General features: G+C 41.6%; 1 protein-coding gene across 5 annotated transcripts in view; it reads right to left on the bottom strand.

Annotated features, from left to right (window-relative positions):
* The window catches only part of pds5a (PDS5 cohesin associated factor A), a 188,017-nt gene extending 170,469 nt beyond the window's left edge, over window positions 1-17,548 (bottom strand). For 4 of the 5 annotated variants that reach the window (XM_063043272.1, XM_063043277.1, XM_063043275.1 and 1 more), the window contains exons 1-2: window positions 17,440-17,548; window positions 16,574-16,722 (exon numbers count right to left, since the gene is read on the bottom strand). In XM_063043272.1, the coding sequence (XP_062899342.1) occupies window positions 16,574-16,684 (111 nt within the window). In that variant the 5' untranslated portion in view covers window positions 16,685-16,722; window positions 17,440-17,548. Of the gene's footprint in view, window positions 1-16,573; window positions 16,726-17,439 lie in introns of all 5 variants that reach the window. The other variant, XM_063043273.1, reaches the window with a different exon arrangement.
* Window positions 17,549-17,823: the final 275 nt, after the last annotated feature.

Here is a 17,823-nt window from a genome sequence, read left to right as displayed (position 1 = left end):
AGTTGAGCAGGACCTCAAAGGTAGTCATCTCGGGATTACTGCCTGTGCCACGTGACAAGTCAGTATTGGAATAGAGTGAGGTAGAGGATAAATGTGCGGCTGAGGGATTAGAGCAGGGGGCAGGGATTCTGATTTCTGGATCATTGGGACCTCCTTTGGGGCAGGAGTGACCTGTACAAAAAGGACGGGTTGCACTTGAATCCCAGGGGGACCAATATTCTGGCAGGGAGGTTTGCTAAGGCTACTGGGGAGAGTTTAAACTAGGATTGCTGGGGGTGGGAACCAAACTGAAGAGATGGAGGAAGAAGCGGCTGGCTCACAAATAGAGAAAGCTTGGAGACAGTGCGAGAGGGAGGATTTGCGATATATCTATTTTAATGCAAGGAGTATTATGAACAAAGCGGATGATCTTAGAGGGTGGATCAGTACTTGGAACCATGATGTTGTGGCCATTACAGAGACTTGGATGGCTCAGGGACAGGAATGGTTACTTTAAGTGCCAGGCTTTAGATGTTTCAGAAAGGACAGGGAGGGAGGCAAAGAGATGGGGGCGTGGCACTGTTGATCAGAGGTAGTGTCACGGCTGCAGAAAAGGAGGAAGACATGGAGGGATTGCTTATGGAGTCTCTGTGGGTGGAAGTTAGGAACCGGAAGGGGTCAATAACTCCAATGGGTGTTTTTTCATAGACCACCCAACAGTAACAGGGACATCGAGGAGCCGATAGGGAGACAGATTCTGGAAAGGTGTAATAATAACTGAGTTGTCATGGTGGGAGATTCTAATTTCCCAAATATTGATTGGAATCTCTCCAGAGCGAGTGGTTTAGATGAGATGGAGTTTGTTACGTGTGTTCAGGAAGGTTTCTTGACACAATATGTAGATAAGCCTACAAGAGGAGAAGCTGTACTTGATCTGGTTTTGGGAAATGAACCTGGTCAAGTGTCAGATCTCTCAGTGGGAAAGCATTTGGGAGACAGTGATCACAGTTCTATCTCCTTTACCGTAACACTGCAGAGGGATAGGAACAGACAAGTTAGGAAAGTGTTTAATTGGAGTAAGGGGAAATAGGCTTATCAGGCAGGAACTTGGAAGCATAAATTGGGAACAGATGTTCCCAGGGAAATGTACGGAAGGAATGTGGCAAATGTTCAGGGGATATTTGTATGGAGTTCTCCATAGGTACGTTCCAGTGAGATAGGGAAAGGATGATAGGGTACAGGAACCATGTTGTAAATCTGTTGTAAATCTAGTCAAGAAGAAAAGAAGAGCTTACAAAAGGTTCAAAAAAACTAGGTAATGATAGAGATCTAGAAGATTATAAGGCTAACAAGAAGGAGCTTAAGAAAGAAATTAGGAGAGCCAGATGGGGCCATGAGAAAGCCTTGGCGGACAGGATTAAGGAAAACCCCAAGGCATTCTACAAGTATGTGAAGAGCAAGAGGATAAGACCAATCAAGTGTGACAGTGGATAAGTGTGTATGGAACTGGAGGAGATAGCAGAGGTACTTAATGTGTACTCTGCTTCAGTATTCACTACGGAAAAGAATCTTGGTGATTGTAGGGATAACTTACAGCGGACTGTAAAGCTTGACCATGTAGATATTAATAAAGATGATGTGCTGGAGCTTTTGGAAAGCATCAAGTTGGATAAGTCACCAGGACCAGACGACAAAACGGACAAAAGTACCAGTCAAATACAGGACACTTGTGTTTACCCCGAGAAAGACTACCATGAAGCCTGTGACTATGTGACGTGCGCATGCACGTACTTGCCGTTTTCTCCCCCACAATTTGGTTTTGGCTTAATCTTCCCAACTACAGTGTACATACATTATTTCTACTTTATATAGGCTGTGTATTTATCATATCATTCCTGATTTTACTATATGTTAGCATTACTTTAGGTTTTATGTGTTATTTGATATGATTTGGTAGGTTATTTTTTGGGTCTGGGAACACTCAAATTGCTCGTACATGCTTTGGTTGGGGACCGCTACTATATAAAATATTGCAGTTAATTCAATTTGAAGTCTTTTCTGCTAAAAGAGCCAACTACTGAGCAAATAACTAAGCCTCCTTCAATTAATTCCAGTTAATTTCCTTTTAAAGGAAGATTTAAAGGAAAACTGAAATTGCTTACCTTCTCTGGAGCTATATCACTCAGTGGAAATGAATGCAATTAATGAACCCTTTTTGTCTGATTTCCCAGCTTAGTTGCTGGAAACTACAAGAAACTAGTAGTCTGACAAAAAGATTCATAAAATATCATTTGAATTGCAAAACAGAGGGGTGGGGGAAGAAGTAAAATAAATAAAAGTACTAAGAACATATACAGTGAACCCAGTGAATGAAATTATGGAAACAAAAATGAATTTTGCATTACAGGTGAACATACAAAATATTCCAGAGATGCAAGCTCAACACTCTCCCTGGGAAAATGGCTCTGGATGGAGAAAGGTGGGAAGTTAAGCAATGATGGAATATGGAGATATGGCACTCGTCATAGACTAGTGGCTCCAGCTACATTGCTTCCTTATCCGGCACATAAGGAAGCCTATGAAACATTGGAATGAAAAACATGATGGATAGATTCTCCTGATGGTAGAATCCGAAGATTCCTTGCTTCAAAAAGGCAAAATTTTTACCAGTGCCTAAGAAGAATACTGTGAGCTGTGTTAATGACGGTCGCCCGGTAGCACTCACATCTACAGTGACAAAATGCTTTGAGAGGTTGGTCATGACTAGAATGAGCTCCTGCCTCAGCAAGGACCTGAACCCATTGCAATTTGCCTATCGCCACAATAGATCAACAGGAGATGTAACCTCAATGGCTCTTCAACGGCTTTAGACACCTGAACAACACCAACACCCATGTCAGGATGCTGTTCATCGACTATAGCTCAGCATTTAATACCATCATTCCATCATTCCCACAATCCTGATTAAAAAGTTACAGAACTTGGGCCTCTGTACCTCCCTCTGCAATTAGATCCTCTAGTTCCTAACCGGAAGATGACAATCTGTGCGGATTGGTGATAACATATCCTCCTCGCTGACGATCAACACTGGTGCACCTCAGGGTTGAGTGCTTAGCCCACTGCTCTACTCTTTATATACCCATGTCTGTGTGGCTAGGCATAGCTCAAATACCATCTATAAATTTGCTGATGATTCAACCATTGTTGGTAGAATCTCAGGTGGTGACCGGAGAACATACAGAGTGAGATATGCCAACTAGTGGAGTCGCAGCAACAACCTGGCACTCAACGTCAGTAAGACGAAAGAACTGATTGTGGACTTCCGGAAGGGTAAGACAAAGGAACACATACTAATCCTCACAGAAGGATCAGGGGTGGAGAGAGTGAGCAGTTTCAAGTTCCTGAGTGTCAAGATCTCTGAGGACCTAACCTGGTCCCAACATATCAATGCAGTTATAAAGGAGACAAGACAGCGGCTGTATTAGAAGTTTGAAGAGATTTGGTATGTTAATAAATACTCAAAAACTTCTATAGATGTACCATGGAGAGCATTCTGACAGGCTGCATCACCGTCTGGTATGGGGTGGGGGGGGGGCGCTACTGCACAGGACCGAAAGAAGCTGGTGAGGGTTGTAAATTTAGTCGACTCCATCTTGGGCACTAGCCTACAAAGTACCCAGGCCATCTTCAAGGCGCAGTGTCTCAGAAAGGCAGAGTCCATTATTAAGGACCTCCAATACCCAGGGCATGCCCTTTTCTCACTGCTATCATCAGGTAGGAGGTAGAGAAGCCTGAAGGCACAACCTCAGCGATTCAGAAACAGCTTCTTCCCCTCCACCATCCAAATCCTAAATGGACATTGAACACTACTTTAGATTTTTAATATAGTATTTCTGTGTTTTGCACAATTTTAATCTATTCAATATATGTATATGGTAACTGATTTACTTATTTATTATTTTATTTTATATGTGTTTTTCTATATTATGTATTGCATTGAACTGCTGCTGCTAAGTTAACAAATTTCATGTCACACACTAGTGATTATAATCCTGATTCTGAAGATCAGGACACAAGCCTGACAAACGCTTGGAAGATGTGTGACATGTCAACTACATTTCTTTGCCAAGTGTCAAGGATTCTCAGATGTACTACTGGTAAGAGTGAACAAGTCTTCAAGATGGGTGGAAGCTATTCTAGCAAAGAGGCCACTGCCCCCCCCCCCACACACACACACACACACACACACACACACACAGAGCAAAAACTGATCAAGAACTATATTCCTAGGTGGCAATTTGCCATCTCACATCAACGCTGACCAAGGAACACATTTTACTTGGAGTCTTCATTAGGAATTATGTCAATTGATGAACATTGAATGGTCTTTTCATCATCCATATCACCCAGAGTCATCAGGACAAGTCGAATAAATGAATGGAACCATCAAAGAGCGCTAAGTATCATATGCAAGACATACCATGGCCTATGGCTCTTCCTAATGTGTAGCATCAGAGCAACCACAAAAAGAAAACTAAATTAAGTCAATTTCAGGTGATAACAGGGAGTCCTATGTCCTGCTGGGAGCCCTCGATTTCAGTAAGGCTGATAGCCACATTATGGCAGAGAGCTTAGTTATCTTTTAAATCAACCCAAGCTGTCCAGACTGTTTTTCAACAGGTTTCTGCCCCTTGGAGTGATACAGCAGGAGGAGGACACACCCCGATTCCTGATTAAAACCACATTAGGATCCATTGGGAGCTCGCTGGGAAGGTCTTTATCAAGTGCTGTTAATTACCAACTTACTGGTAAAAGTAGAAGGTAAAAGTAAGTGGATACACACCAGCCACTGTAAGTGAGCTAAAGAAGTACCTGATGAGGACAAGTACTGTGGTTAACATGCTAGTAACCTCTTGACCCACTGCCTACACTGCTAGACTACAGCAAGCACATCACTGACCAACCAAAAGACTTTGAGTAAGTCGATAACTACTGGACATTATGAAGCTTATTCGACTATTATCTGTCGTTATATTTTTGCTAATTTTTCCTACTCACACTGTACCAATTGAAATGACTCAATGTATACTTGCGAATAGCACATCAATTTGTTGATGCTGTTCTGTATGTCAATATATACTGCACACAATAATATTCCCCAATGCTAGGCATTACTTCAGACCCAGAACTAACATGCAACTTTCTTAAACATTCCAGCAATGATGATGTTGAGATCGTGCCTATGATTCATTATTTTCAAGGGAGACAGAAATATACGATGATCATGCCCCACACATTGGATCACTTATGTAATGGGATATCTCTATATCTGTATCTAATATTCATGACAAAACTATTCAGTCTTTTCATTATTCACATTTAAAGTTACATTTTGTTTAAGTTCAGAAGATACCATCTCAGTAGGGCATAGCTCATTCACTTACACTTTACACTGCCTTAAATGGGGTAATGACTCTGAAATTTTCATTGACGATACACATCAGAGAAATATTGTAATTCAACAAAGCTCCTGTCAATTAATAAAAACCCAATTAATCCTAACCTAATCACGGAGAACTTAAAAAGACCAATTAACCTACTCAGCACGTCTTTGGACTGTGGGCAGAAACCAGAGGTCCCGGAAAAAAAACCCACACAATACATGGGGAGGACATACAGAGACTCCTTACAGAACACCAGAATTAAACTCTGAAACCCGGAACACCCCAAGCTGTAATAGCGACGTGCCAACTGCCTGTGCTATGGTGGTGCCCAATACATACTGTATTGTCATGTAACATTATGTACTTCATGTGCAGAAATGGAGTTTATACCTCCCTGTCACATAATTGCTTAGGATCTTAATAAGGGTATGTTTTCTCTGCCATGACACACACACACCTACCTGATCTCCTGCATCTAGAAGTAAATGAGACATTTCAGAAGAAGATGGTTTTGCAACAACTTTGTTCCCATTTTATGATGTTACAAGGAGGAAAAAGAGATTGAAAATGCTGCTGCAGCCTTGGAAAGGGATAGAAATGACACTGCTGATGCCTTGGGAAAAATAGCAACATAAGCGGTCGCCATGCAGAAGATGGTTCTTCAAAATCATTTGGCATTAAATCTTCTCGGGGGGGGGGGAGAGAAAAAACATGTGCAGTTATTGGGAAGGAGTGCTGTACTTATGAGCCTGAAGACATAACTGATTTGGTTGATCATATATGTAAAGCAGCAGTTAAAATGCATCAATCTGATGGATGGGATTTCCTTGACTAGATTCATTTAAGTGTCTGAAGCTGGGGTTACAAATATTATGAATCATATTATGCATTCTAATGCACCTTATCACTATTTACATCTTTTTTTATTTGTTTAAGGGCAATCATTAATAGAATACACCCTATCCTCGTCATATGTGTCTTCAGACAATGCAGATTCACAGTTATGCGAGGAACCTATTTCTACCAACTTCTCCTTATATGCGTCCAAAACTCAGTTACGAGAGGAGCACTGCTTTCCCGCCAATACAAGTCATGTGCGCACGCCTCACAATCTCACTGTTGGGATGAGAAGCACCGCTTTCCTGCCAATACAAGTCAGGTGCACGCACCTCACAGTCTCACTGTTGGGACGACAGGCACCACTTTCCCGCCAATACAAGTCAGGTGCACGCACCTCACAATCTCACTCCAGCCAGTCTCGCATTGGTTTTGGCAAGGTGTGGATGCGCAATCTTGCGCTCGTAAACTTTTGTTGGTTTCACCTAAGGTGCAGTGATTTTGTGCTTGAAATATTTAACTATGCCTCCTAAGCGTCCGATGTCATGTCCTGGGCCATCAGCCGAGCGGCAGAGAACCACTTTAACACTTGACAAAAATGTGGAAATTATAAACAGAGCGGCATCAGCTGAAGGTAACACAGCTCTGGGACGCTACTGCTGGGAACAGAATCTTGCCTTTAAACTTTTGTTGCTTGACAATGCGCCAGACCATCCTAAACATTTGGACAGCATTCATTGTAACATAACCGTGCATTTCCTGCCACCTAACACAACATTGCTGATTCAACCACTCGACCGGTGTGATCCACATTCAAGGCGTATGTATTTTTTTTTACGGTGAACTATCTCTCAGATGCTGCAAGCAACAGACGATTTTGAAAATCCCGGGAGTTTACCAACGGTGAGGGAATGGTGGAAGTCGGAACACTTGGCACAAATGGCAATGAACATGGACCCAAGTTTAGAACAGAGTCAGCATTTCAGTCAATCCAGTCTCTGCCGTCAACCCTTCTTCCCTACAAGCAAATTTATGCTGAAAAACAAAATGCTGCCAAGGAAACAACCCTCACCACTTTCTTCAAATCAGTGTCATCTCCTGCTGCCGGCAGTTCTAAGAGTTCTGTGAGTCTTCCTTCACCCCTTGCTGTGCTTGTTATGATCCTGACAACCACAACCATCCACCTTATCCATGTAAAGCTGCCCGACACCACAACAATCACTCATCTCCCGGAGCGAACACACCTGCCTCTGTTGGTGAGTACTGTACACCCGAGGATGTTAACTTTCTTTGATTTATTACATTGAATATTACCTGAAATTGATCAAATCTAATACAAATGTTGTCTTGTGGTACTGCATTTGTGTCGTATTGGTATGAAAGTGTGAATAAATTACAGATAAAACATACTTAGGAAGTTCTCTGGAACGCATCCCTATTTTCTCTATTTAAATAATTATTCACGTTATGCGTCGAGTGCGAGGAACATATCCTCCGCATATAACGAGGATAGGGTGTAGTTCAATCTCCCCTAACTGTGCCTGATAATCTACCCCACAATGATATAATCCTATGAATATGCTGAAGAATAAATAGCCTTTGATATATCTTAACAGGTAGTTCTTGATTTTAGATTTTGTAGATACGAGTACCTCTGCGTCTGAATTTTCAGAAGTTATGATTCTAAATGTGTGATTTAGCATCAAAGGGGACATTGTTGGTTTGCATCGTATTTTTAGACTTATTTTCTTTGCAGTTTAACAATTATTTGTCTGCTTGTATTTTATATACATGTAACTGTGTAGTCTGCTTCCTAGTGGCCACAGTATGTATATGCAGTTGTTCAGTGTATATGGTTCCTTAAGGTAGTCATAGCCAGGAGAGAGAGTGAGAATAAGCACCCACTACCTGTTAAATATGCCCAATGGTGTGCATCTCAAATAGCCTCTGACAACCAAATTCAGCTCCTGGCCTTCATGTGTGGCTTAGCTACTAAGCCAGTGGAACCGTTTCTACTTTCAGAAAGGCAAAGATGGTTACTGGCTCCTTAAAACCAGTCACTTCAGGCAGATGGGGCTTGTTAGCATGGTTCGCAGATCTTCTGGAAGGAAAACTCTGATCTCAAACCTCCACTATCTTACGGCTATTCCCTCGCATGGCGAAGGCTTCCGGAGTAAATCAGAAGAAAAATCCGGAGCTGAAATCCCTAGGGCAATCCTACGTTAAATTCAATGCTGAATGGCAATTTCTGCAATGCCACTGGTACCAAACTGCATCAGTCTCCACCATTCCTTTGGATTCATCAGTTGTGTGGAGAGGGAGCCTGCTGTACGGGCAATAGCTTGCTCTCCTTGTTGTAATGCCCTGACTAGCATATCACGTAGATAGCTAGGACGCAATATGTATGGTTGAGTCCTACCAACAGAAGACCTCAATGTGTTCCCTAGTAGTTATACATGTATGATTCTGGAAAGTTCTGAAGCTTCTCTTGGTTGACTCTTATCCGTGAATTCAAACAGAATTTTCCTTAGCTTTGTAGTATAAAAGAGTTGATACACGTTGCCTGTCCCCCTCTTCAATTAGTCTATCACAGAACATTTTCATCTCTCTTTGCTCCATTAACGCTTAATAAAACAGTTGTGAAGCAAAAAGTTATGTGCCTCTTTCCTGACTCTGGAAAGAACCTTGGATTAAAACATCAGAATCCAACAGGAACATGCCAAAACCTTTTGTAAAAGATGCTATATGGAAGATAATTTCTCTTTTTAATAGTGAGTTTGGGGGAAAAAAAAGTTAGAATCCTCATTAAAACCCAGAACAAAATGCACAATATAAATAAATGTTTGTGGATGCAGCTAAAATTCCTTGGCATAATCTCTTAAATAAGCACAAATTTAACCTGCATTAGAATTGGGTCTCACATGCAATGAATGCTGGGACTGCAGGGATTGCTCCTGGGACTTGTATATAGATACGACTTCGATGAGAATGTAAGGGACATGATTAGCAAGTTTGCAGATGACACAAAAATTGGTGGAATGCAGATAACAAAGGTTTAAAGATAAAGTAGAATATGGATCAGCTGAGTGAAATACTGACTGCAATCAGAAAGTGTCAGGGACCTTAGGAGCATGGATGTATAGAGAGGCCTATAGGAGCACATAGCTCCTGAAAGTGGCAACACAAGTGATCAGGGTAGCACGAAAAGCCTTCAGTATGTTTACCTTTATAGACAGAGACACCAAATATGAGAGTTGAAACATCATGTTGCAGTTGCATAAAACACTGGTTAGACCACCTCTTAAGCTCACCACATAACAGGAAGGATTTGGTAGCAAGAGAAAGTGTAGAAGTGATTTTATCAGATGCTGCCTGGAATGGAGCATTGTAGTTATAGAAATGAGATTAGTTGGGTTTATTCTCACTGGAACATAGTGACTTTATGGAGTCTTATATTATTAGAAGCACAATAGATAGAACCTTCCCAGAGCAGTGGAGTATGAAACCAGAGGATTACTGTTACAGAGATCCAGAGCGGGGTGGTGGGGGGAAGGGCTGAGCTTTTCCCCAAACAGAAGATGATGAATATTTGGGAAAAGTTGCCAGAGGAGGTAAATATTATTAATGTTTGAAAGGCATTTGCACAGGTACTTGGATCAGATCATCACACATGTAATGAGGGCAGATGGGATTAACATAAATAGGCATCACAGTTGCTTTGGATGAGGTGGTTATAAGGGCCCATTTATGTACTGTATGTATCTTCGATTCTAAGCCTGCTCATTCAAACATAAACTGATCTTCAACACATCTACAAGATAAAGGATCTACTCTGTATCCAGCATAGGCCACAGCAATTTACTTGTACATACGTGTTTCCAAGCACAGACTTCAAAATAAATGGAGTATGTCTTTTTTAAAGGTACCAATCTGTACTGTGAATTCCAGTAAATCACATATGTATTTGTATGAAAATTAATCTACAAAAGAAAAATAATTAAGAGTTCTGATTTACTGGTTAACTTGTTAGCTTCATCCATGAAAGGGCCTTAACTCTTTACATTATCTTTGCTCACAAGTACAAAGTTAGGTAGGAAAGCAAATTATGAAAAGGACACGGAAGCTAAACAAGTGCATACTATAGATGGTTAAAGCAAAAAAAAATGCAAGAGGAAATTTGGGAACTTTGGTAGGGCTGTTTTTCTTCGAAAAGAATGCTGTTGTGAGGAAGAGTGCGCACCACCATATAGTGATAATAAGAGACAAACAGAATGCTGGTCTCATTGCAAGGGGAATGGATTATAAAAGGAAGGAAATATTGAATCAACTACAAAAGGCATTGACAGTTTACAAAAGTGTTACAAGATGATTCCTAGGGTGAAGAGCTTGTATTCTGGGAAAAGACTAAATTAGTACGGCCGATGCTCATTGTAATTTTGAAGAATGTCAGGTGATCTTATTGAAGTATAAGCCAAAACGATTATTAACATAGACCCCGAATCACTGCAGTCATTCAAATGATATTTTATGAATCAGGTGGCAGGCTACTATTTTCTTGCAGTTTCCAGCAACTAATCTGGGAAATCAGACAGAAAAAGGTTCATTAATTGTATTCATTTCCACTGAGTGAAATAGCTCCAAAGAAGGTAAACAATTTCAGTTTATGCACATTTGCCAAAATACAACAAAATTAACACAAAGCATTTTCATCCTTTTGTTAGATTCAGGGTAACACGAGCACAGTGAAACAAAGTCAAAACACTAAAACTCAAGAGGCAAGGTATTGTGTAGATTCAAGCCAGATTGGCAAGGCAGGGAGACTCAATGAGTCAGAACAAGCTGCAGCAAAAATTTCCAAAAAGCTAAACAAAAATAAGAGGCTTTTTTTTGCATCTTACTTCAGAGATACAATTATACGCAGCATCTCCTCATTGGAGCGGATTAAACAACATTGAAGTTCACAATTAAATCTCTCCCTGACAGTCACATATGGGTTTGAGGATAACTTTCTTCTATTCCCATTGAATGGGAGGTGCCTCTGGGAATTGGGCAATGCATCACAGGTACCACAAGACTTGACAGAATGTGATCTTGACCTCCTGTCAAAGAAGCCCAAGACAACTGAAAACTAGTTTCTAGGATTACTAGAAATATTGAAAGTCCTGGATAGAGTAGACATGGAGAGGAAATTTGCTTTAATAGGAGAGCTAGGATCTGAGGGCACTGCCTCAGAATAAACAGACATCCCTTTAAAACTGAAAAGGAATTTCTTCAGCCAGGGAAGTGATACTGTACAGTTAAGCAACACTCACAAAACGCTGGAGGAATTCAGCAGGTCGGGCAGCGTCAGTGGAAACAATGAGTCAACGTTTCGGGCTGGAAACGTCTACCTGCTGAACCGTGTCTATGCCCACCTGGACAAGCCAGTGAGCACTGTGAGGGTCATGTTTTTTGACTTCTCCAGTGCGTTCAACACCATCCACCGTGCTCTACTGGGGGAGAGGCTGACAGCGATGCAGGTGGATGCTTCCCTGGTATCATGGATTCTTGATTACCTGACTGGCAGACCACAGTACGCGTGCTTGCAACACTGTGTGTCCGACAGAGTGATCAGCAGCACTGGGGCTCCACAGGGGACTGTCTTGTCTCCCTTTCTCTTCACCATTTACAGCTCGGACTTCAACTACTGCACAGAGTCGTGTCATCTTCAGAAGTTTTCGGATGACTCTGCCATAGTTGGATGCATCAGCAAGGGAGATGAGGTTGAGTACAGGTCTACGGTAGGAAACTTTGTCACATGGTGTGAGCAGAATTATCTGCAGCTTAATGTGAAAAAAGACTAAGGAGCTGGTGGTAGACCTGAGGAGAGTTAAGGTACCGGTGACCCCTGTTTCCATCCAGGGGGTCAGTGTGGACATGGTGGAGGATTACTGGTACCTGGGGATACGAATTGACAATAAACTGAACTGGTCAAAGAACACTGAGGCTATCTACAAGAAGGGTCAGAGCCGTCTCCATTTCCAGAGGAGACTGAGGTCCTTTAACATCTGCCGGACGATGCTGAGGATGTTCTACGAGTCTGTGGTGGCCAGTGCTATCATGTTTGCTGTTGTGTGCTGGGGCAGCAGGCTGAGGGTAGCAGACACCAACAGAATCAACAAACTCATTCGTAAGGCCAGTGATGTTGTAGGGATGGGACTGCACTCTCTCACGGTGGTGTCTGAAAAGAGGATGCTGTCTAAGTTTCATGCCATCTTGGTCAATGTCTCCCATCCACTACATAATGTACTGGGTGGGCACAGGAGTACATTCAGCCAGGGACTCATTCCACCGAGATGCAACACAGAGCATCATAGGAAGTCATTCCTGCCTGTGGCCATCAAACTTTACAACTCCTCCCTCGGAGGGTCAGACACCCTGAGCCAATAGGCTGGTCCTGGACTTATTTCCTGGCATAATTTACATATTGCTATTTAACTATTTATGGTTCTATTACTATTTTTTATTTATGGTGCAACTGTAATGAAAACCATTTTCTCCCGGGATCAATAAAGTATGACTATGACTATGAATGGAGTTGGAAAAAAAATCAGCCATGATTGAGTAGCAGGGCAGACCCGATGGGCCAAATGACCCATTTCTACTCCTATATCTCATGGTCTAATGGGTTAATATCGAAGTGGGAGTTGTACGGTCAAGATGGCGCTAAACTCCTTTGCTTGAATCTTCGGAAACAGCTCTATTTCTATCTTTCATATCTTTTTTCCCCACCTTTTCAAGGTTCTTTCGAAGACCCTGACCTGGAGTTACACTCTGACTTAGGTTCTTTGCAGGAATGGAACCCGTTCTCAGGCCCTCATGGCCAGCTGCTTTTTGATATGCCAAGGATGCGACCTGGAAGACTAGTACGCCTTCAGGGTACTGGATTTTCGTGACCCTGGAAACCGACTGTTTCAAGGCCGGTGCACGAATGAGCTGTCACGGGAGTGCACGGAACATCGGGAGCTGTGTGTCCAGAGACCTTAGCCTTTCTTGGGCCGATTCTCTGGAAGCAGAGTTTGGAAAAAGTGACGCAACAGACTTTTAACATCATAAATCAGTAAATTGTTTGTAATGTCTCCCCTCTCGCTGTGAAACAGGGACACCTTTTTCCCCTTATTAGGAAGAGAGAGAGCCTGTGGTATGCCGAATTACTGGGTGAACGAGTAGTCTTTGGGGTACTGCAAGTCTCTCTTTATTGATCCTTTGCTGCATGCTTGAGTGCTCGTTGGAGGGCGCTGATGCTTTTTCATTGGTGGTTGGGGGGAGGGATTGTCACCTTGCTGCTGCTGCTTGTGCATGGGAGGGAAAACTGGGGGGACTTTGGGATTTAACTGTTATTCATTCTCTGGGACACTCTGCTGTTTTTGAGGATGTTTGCAAAGAAAAATAATTTCAGGATTTAATGTTTCTCTGACATTAAATGTACCTATTGAACCTATTATATTTTGAAAAACAGTTTAATCAAGCAACTTTGAACTAATGCCTTGATGCAGTAAAATATTGGTTGCGAAACCGAGCCAAACAGCAGCAAATCACTAGAAGAGTCACTGAATAACAGGACATAAACTTCACATTTACAGCATTAAATCCACAGGTGACATAAACTCCTGAAGTTTAGAGGAAATCAAGCAACTACCAACTATAGTTTTGGTCAGTCAGAGTGTAAAATACCATATCCAGCTGAAGGTCTTCAAGACACTCAAGGCAATAGTAGAAGATTCAAAATGTACCTGATTTATCATATTAAGACATTATATAAATACTCTGATGTTATCTAAATCTACAGAAAATACAGTGAAAGCAACCACCAATAGATCTGCTGTGGAGTGAAGAACAGCACGTGAAATGATCAGGATGCTTCGGACTGTGCCAGTTCCAATTAAACAGCAGATAAAATGATGGAAATGTGCGAACTGGTTTGTTCTGTCATCAGAATTAGATCAGACTGAAGGTTAGTGCCTGGAGGGAGAATGAAGCAGCCACACCCTACCATTGAGCAGTATCACTCTGGTTCTTGTGGAAGAACAAGAACCAATGGCCAAGGAGTGCAGCTGGTTCTTAAGCACAGCTTAAGACAACACAATTATCAAGCATAAGTTATGAACAACTAGAGAGCATAAAGCAAATTTCACAATGTTTTCCAATTTTTCAAACAACTCAATAGAACAAAATTATTTTCAATACACATATCACATAATGATTCGAAGTTAATAAAATGAGCACTAAATATAATCAAAGTCATAGAGAGTCAGAGACAAACAACACGGAAACAGGTGCTTTGGCCTGGTGACTGTGCCGAGCATCAAGCGTTCACTATTTATTTATTTAGCGATAGGCCCTTCCAATCCTTTGAACCACACTTCCAAGCAACCCGATTTAACAAACTAATCATGGGACAATTTACAATTAACGTCACGCTAACTGCTAGGCTACCTTTTTACACTATTCCTACTTTATTCTCCCCAATTCCCCCCAGATTTTATCAATCATCTACACTCTATGGACAAGTTACCCTCCAACTCACAGATCTTTTGGCCTGTGGGACTAACCCACATGGTAACAAGAAAGTGCCAATATCACACAGCCTCAAGTCAGGATTGAGCCTAGGTCACTGAAGCTGTAAAGCAGTAGCTCTGTTGGTTGTGCCACTATGCTATCCTTACAAAATTACTGGCCAAACAGTTTATACAACACAAGTAGTGAAAATAAATAATACTAGGAAACATCAATAGAAATTTGAATTCTATTTGATAGAAAGTCACGATATCACAATCTCTACTTTGATATACAAGACAAAATCAAAACATAAATACTGGCACTCTCATATCAAAGTTAGTCAGCAGCAACAATTCTGAATTAAATGAAGGAATAACCTTAGTCTTTCAATATAGTAATACACTAAAAAAATCTCCACGTCCTCAATTCCACTACTATCTATGCAGCTTAGTTAGAATATTACCAGATTTAAAAGAATAATTTTTCAGAACTTAAATCAGGGTTTCAGCCTAAAATTTAGGGTTTGGGTAAAATTGCTGGCAAGTTCAGTTCCGTCCTTTTTCTTATATACAAGTAGCAAAGGAATTTTTTTAACAGAAAAAGAAACTTTGAACTGATAAAATTTCCGGTGCAAAATTTAGTTTATAAAGTAGACTAATGGCAAAATAAATTTAACATATGTAAGTATTTCCTCCATATCTCACCAACTTTAAAATATTCACATTATCGAAAATATCCATGCGTTTTTTTAAATCTTTAGATGTGAATTTGCAATACACACTGAGTTAATCAACCACAATCGCCCCCACTATAAACTTGTAGGCTTTGCTGCCCACATACAAACCCACATCATGCCCCATCTCCCATAAGCTTACTGACTAATATTGCCTCTGGCAATGTCATGCCTGTTTTAAAATGTTTAAAATCCCTTCATGAGCCCAACTTTCCCCTCCTTAACCCAATGTAACTACTGTTTCAGCCTACTTTACTAACAACAAAATTGTAGAAATACTCAGCATTTTGTACACACAGAAAGCATATAAGCATATTTCGGATTTCCACCCAGTAATCACTCTCTGAAAACCACTACTGCAATGGACCTTACCTCCTCACAATATATGATCTCCAAATTAGCATAGATGAACAACTGATTTTTAATTTCTCCATTACTGATACCTGCATGTTAAGGCAACAAAGCCCTAATCTCTGTAATTCCCTCATAAACCATTCCATTTCACCTTCCTCTTATGTGAGGTTTCTTAAAGCCTACCTCTGTGGCAAACTTATTGTCACCTGTTCTCACATCTGTGACTGCACCAAGTTTTGCCAAGTAACATTTATGAAATAAAGTGACTCTAGAGATGTTGGAAATCTTGAGCAACACACACAAAATGCTGGAGGAACTACAAGTCTACAGATGAGAACAAACAGTTGACATTTTAGATCAAGCCCCATCATCAGAACATTAATGAAATACTTTCATTGTATTCCAGAAATGTAACACCAAGAATATCTCACAAGTTACATTAATCAAATCACTCAATGAAATTGCTCATATATATATCAAATATAAATACTTTAAATATAATTGTAAGCAGAAAGGGAGATAAGCACTTATGTTAAATTCTTCACAGATTTTTGAACAGCCTGATTTAATTTTCTAACATTTTTCTAACATTCCCTATGCTCATTTACCCCTTAGACCAAAGTGTGTTTTAGGAAACATAGTCCACAAACGTTGGTTTTAAAATAGACGCAGAAGCTCCTGACTATACCTTTAGCCTTTTGACCAATTCATCATTGGATATTTTATCAGTAATTTCCTTAACACCAGGAGGGTAGATGATGATTTTTCCATCCGCAGGTTTTGGCTGTGGGAAAGCCATCCTTCGATTTTTCCCTTTCTGTAGATCACTACCGGCCTCTGCTGGTCAAACACAAGTTTAAAATGTTACCCAAAAGCTTTCTTACCCTCTCTGCACTCTTTACCAGAATTAAACAATAATTCAAACACAAAATAGTTACAGAGCGGACCCACAAACTCCTTCCTATCTCAAAAGATATCCTCGTTCAAATGACCAGATATGGGAACTCAATAAGAGGTTATTTGAGTTTTTGCAGGGGAAAAAAAAACAAATAGCAACCACAACATGCGCCCAACCCGCAGCCACAAAAAAGTTCTCGCGCCCGCCACCCGCCTGTATTTAGGGCCTAGAAAACTAGGCCTCGGTGCTGGGGTACAAGCGTCAACACAGCGTCTTCAAGACGGCTACAGGAGACCTTCTCCAATCCCGGTCCTGTACAACGTTCATTTATTTACAACTTCATGGCGGCGCGGAGGAAGGAGGGGTATACGAATTAGAGAAATACTCGCGAATATCCCGCCACAATTTACTATAAATAGGGAGCAGGTCGAAGCACACTTCCGATTAATTCACCGACTTGTTTTGTCTTCAAAACTTTGCATCCCCACGGCGGATCACATTTTAAAAAAAGGAATGGCCGTTCGGCTCGGCCTGGCCTTCACTCCCCGCACCGTCCCTCTCGAGCTCTGAATTAATCCGGGGGTGAGAGCGGGAGCAGGAAAACGGCCTGTGACGGGCCTAGCGTGCCTATTCCCGGCGATGGCAGCAGCACTCACCTCATGGATCTCACTAGATTTCTCAGGTAGCCAGGGAGCAGTAGTTTCGCAGAGTCGCACCGAGCAGCGGCAGCAGGACAGCGCCAGGGAACAACGGACAGAGCGGCCGCAACGCGCCACAAGGACCCGAGAGGGAGAGCGCCACCTGTACAGGAGGATCACCAGCTGCGGAACAGGATGCGGTTCAGGCCAAAGCGAGCGAAAGCCACACAGCGGCACCTATCGAAGAGGACAGGATGTGCATACGCTGCCCGCGACACCTGTCAATCAGAAAATGCCGCGAATATTGACCAAATCACACAGAATCTGTGAAGAGGTTATATAACGTTTCAGATTAAACCCTTTTTAGACCATAAGATATAGGAGCAGTATTAGGCCATCCAG

This window comes from Mobula hypostoma, chromosome 3 (genome assembly GCF_963921235.1).
Source record: "Mobula hypostoma chromosome 3, sMobHyp1.1, whole genome shotgun sequence".
Taxonomy (NCBI): domain Eukaryota; kingdom Metazoa; phylum Chordata; class Chondrichthyes; order Myliobatiformes; family Myliobatidae; genus Mobula; species Mobula hypostoma.
This window is presented reverse-complemented; position numbering and strand designations above follow the sequence as displayed.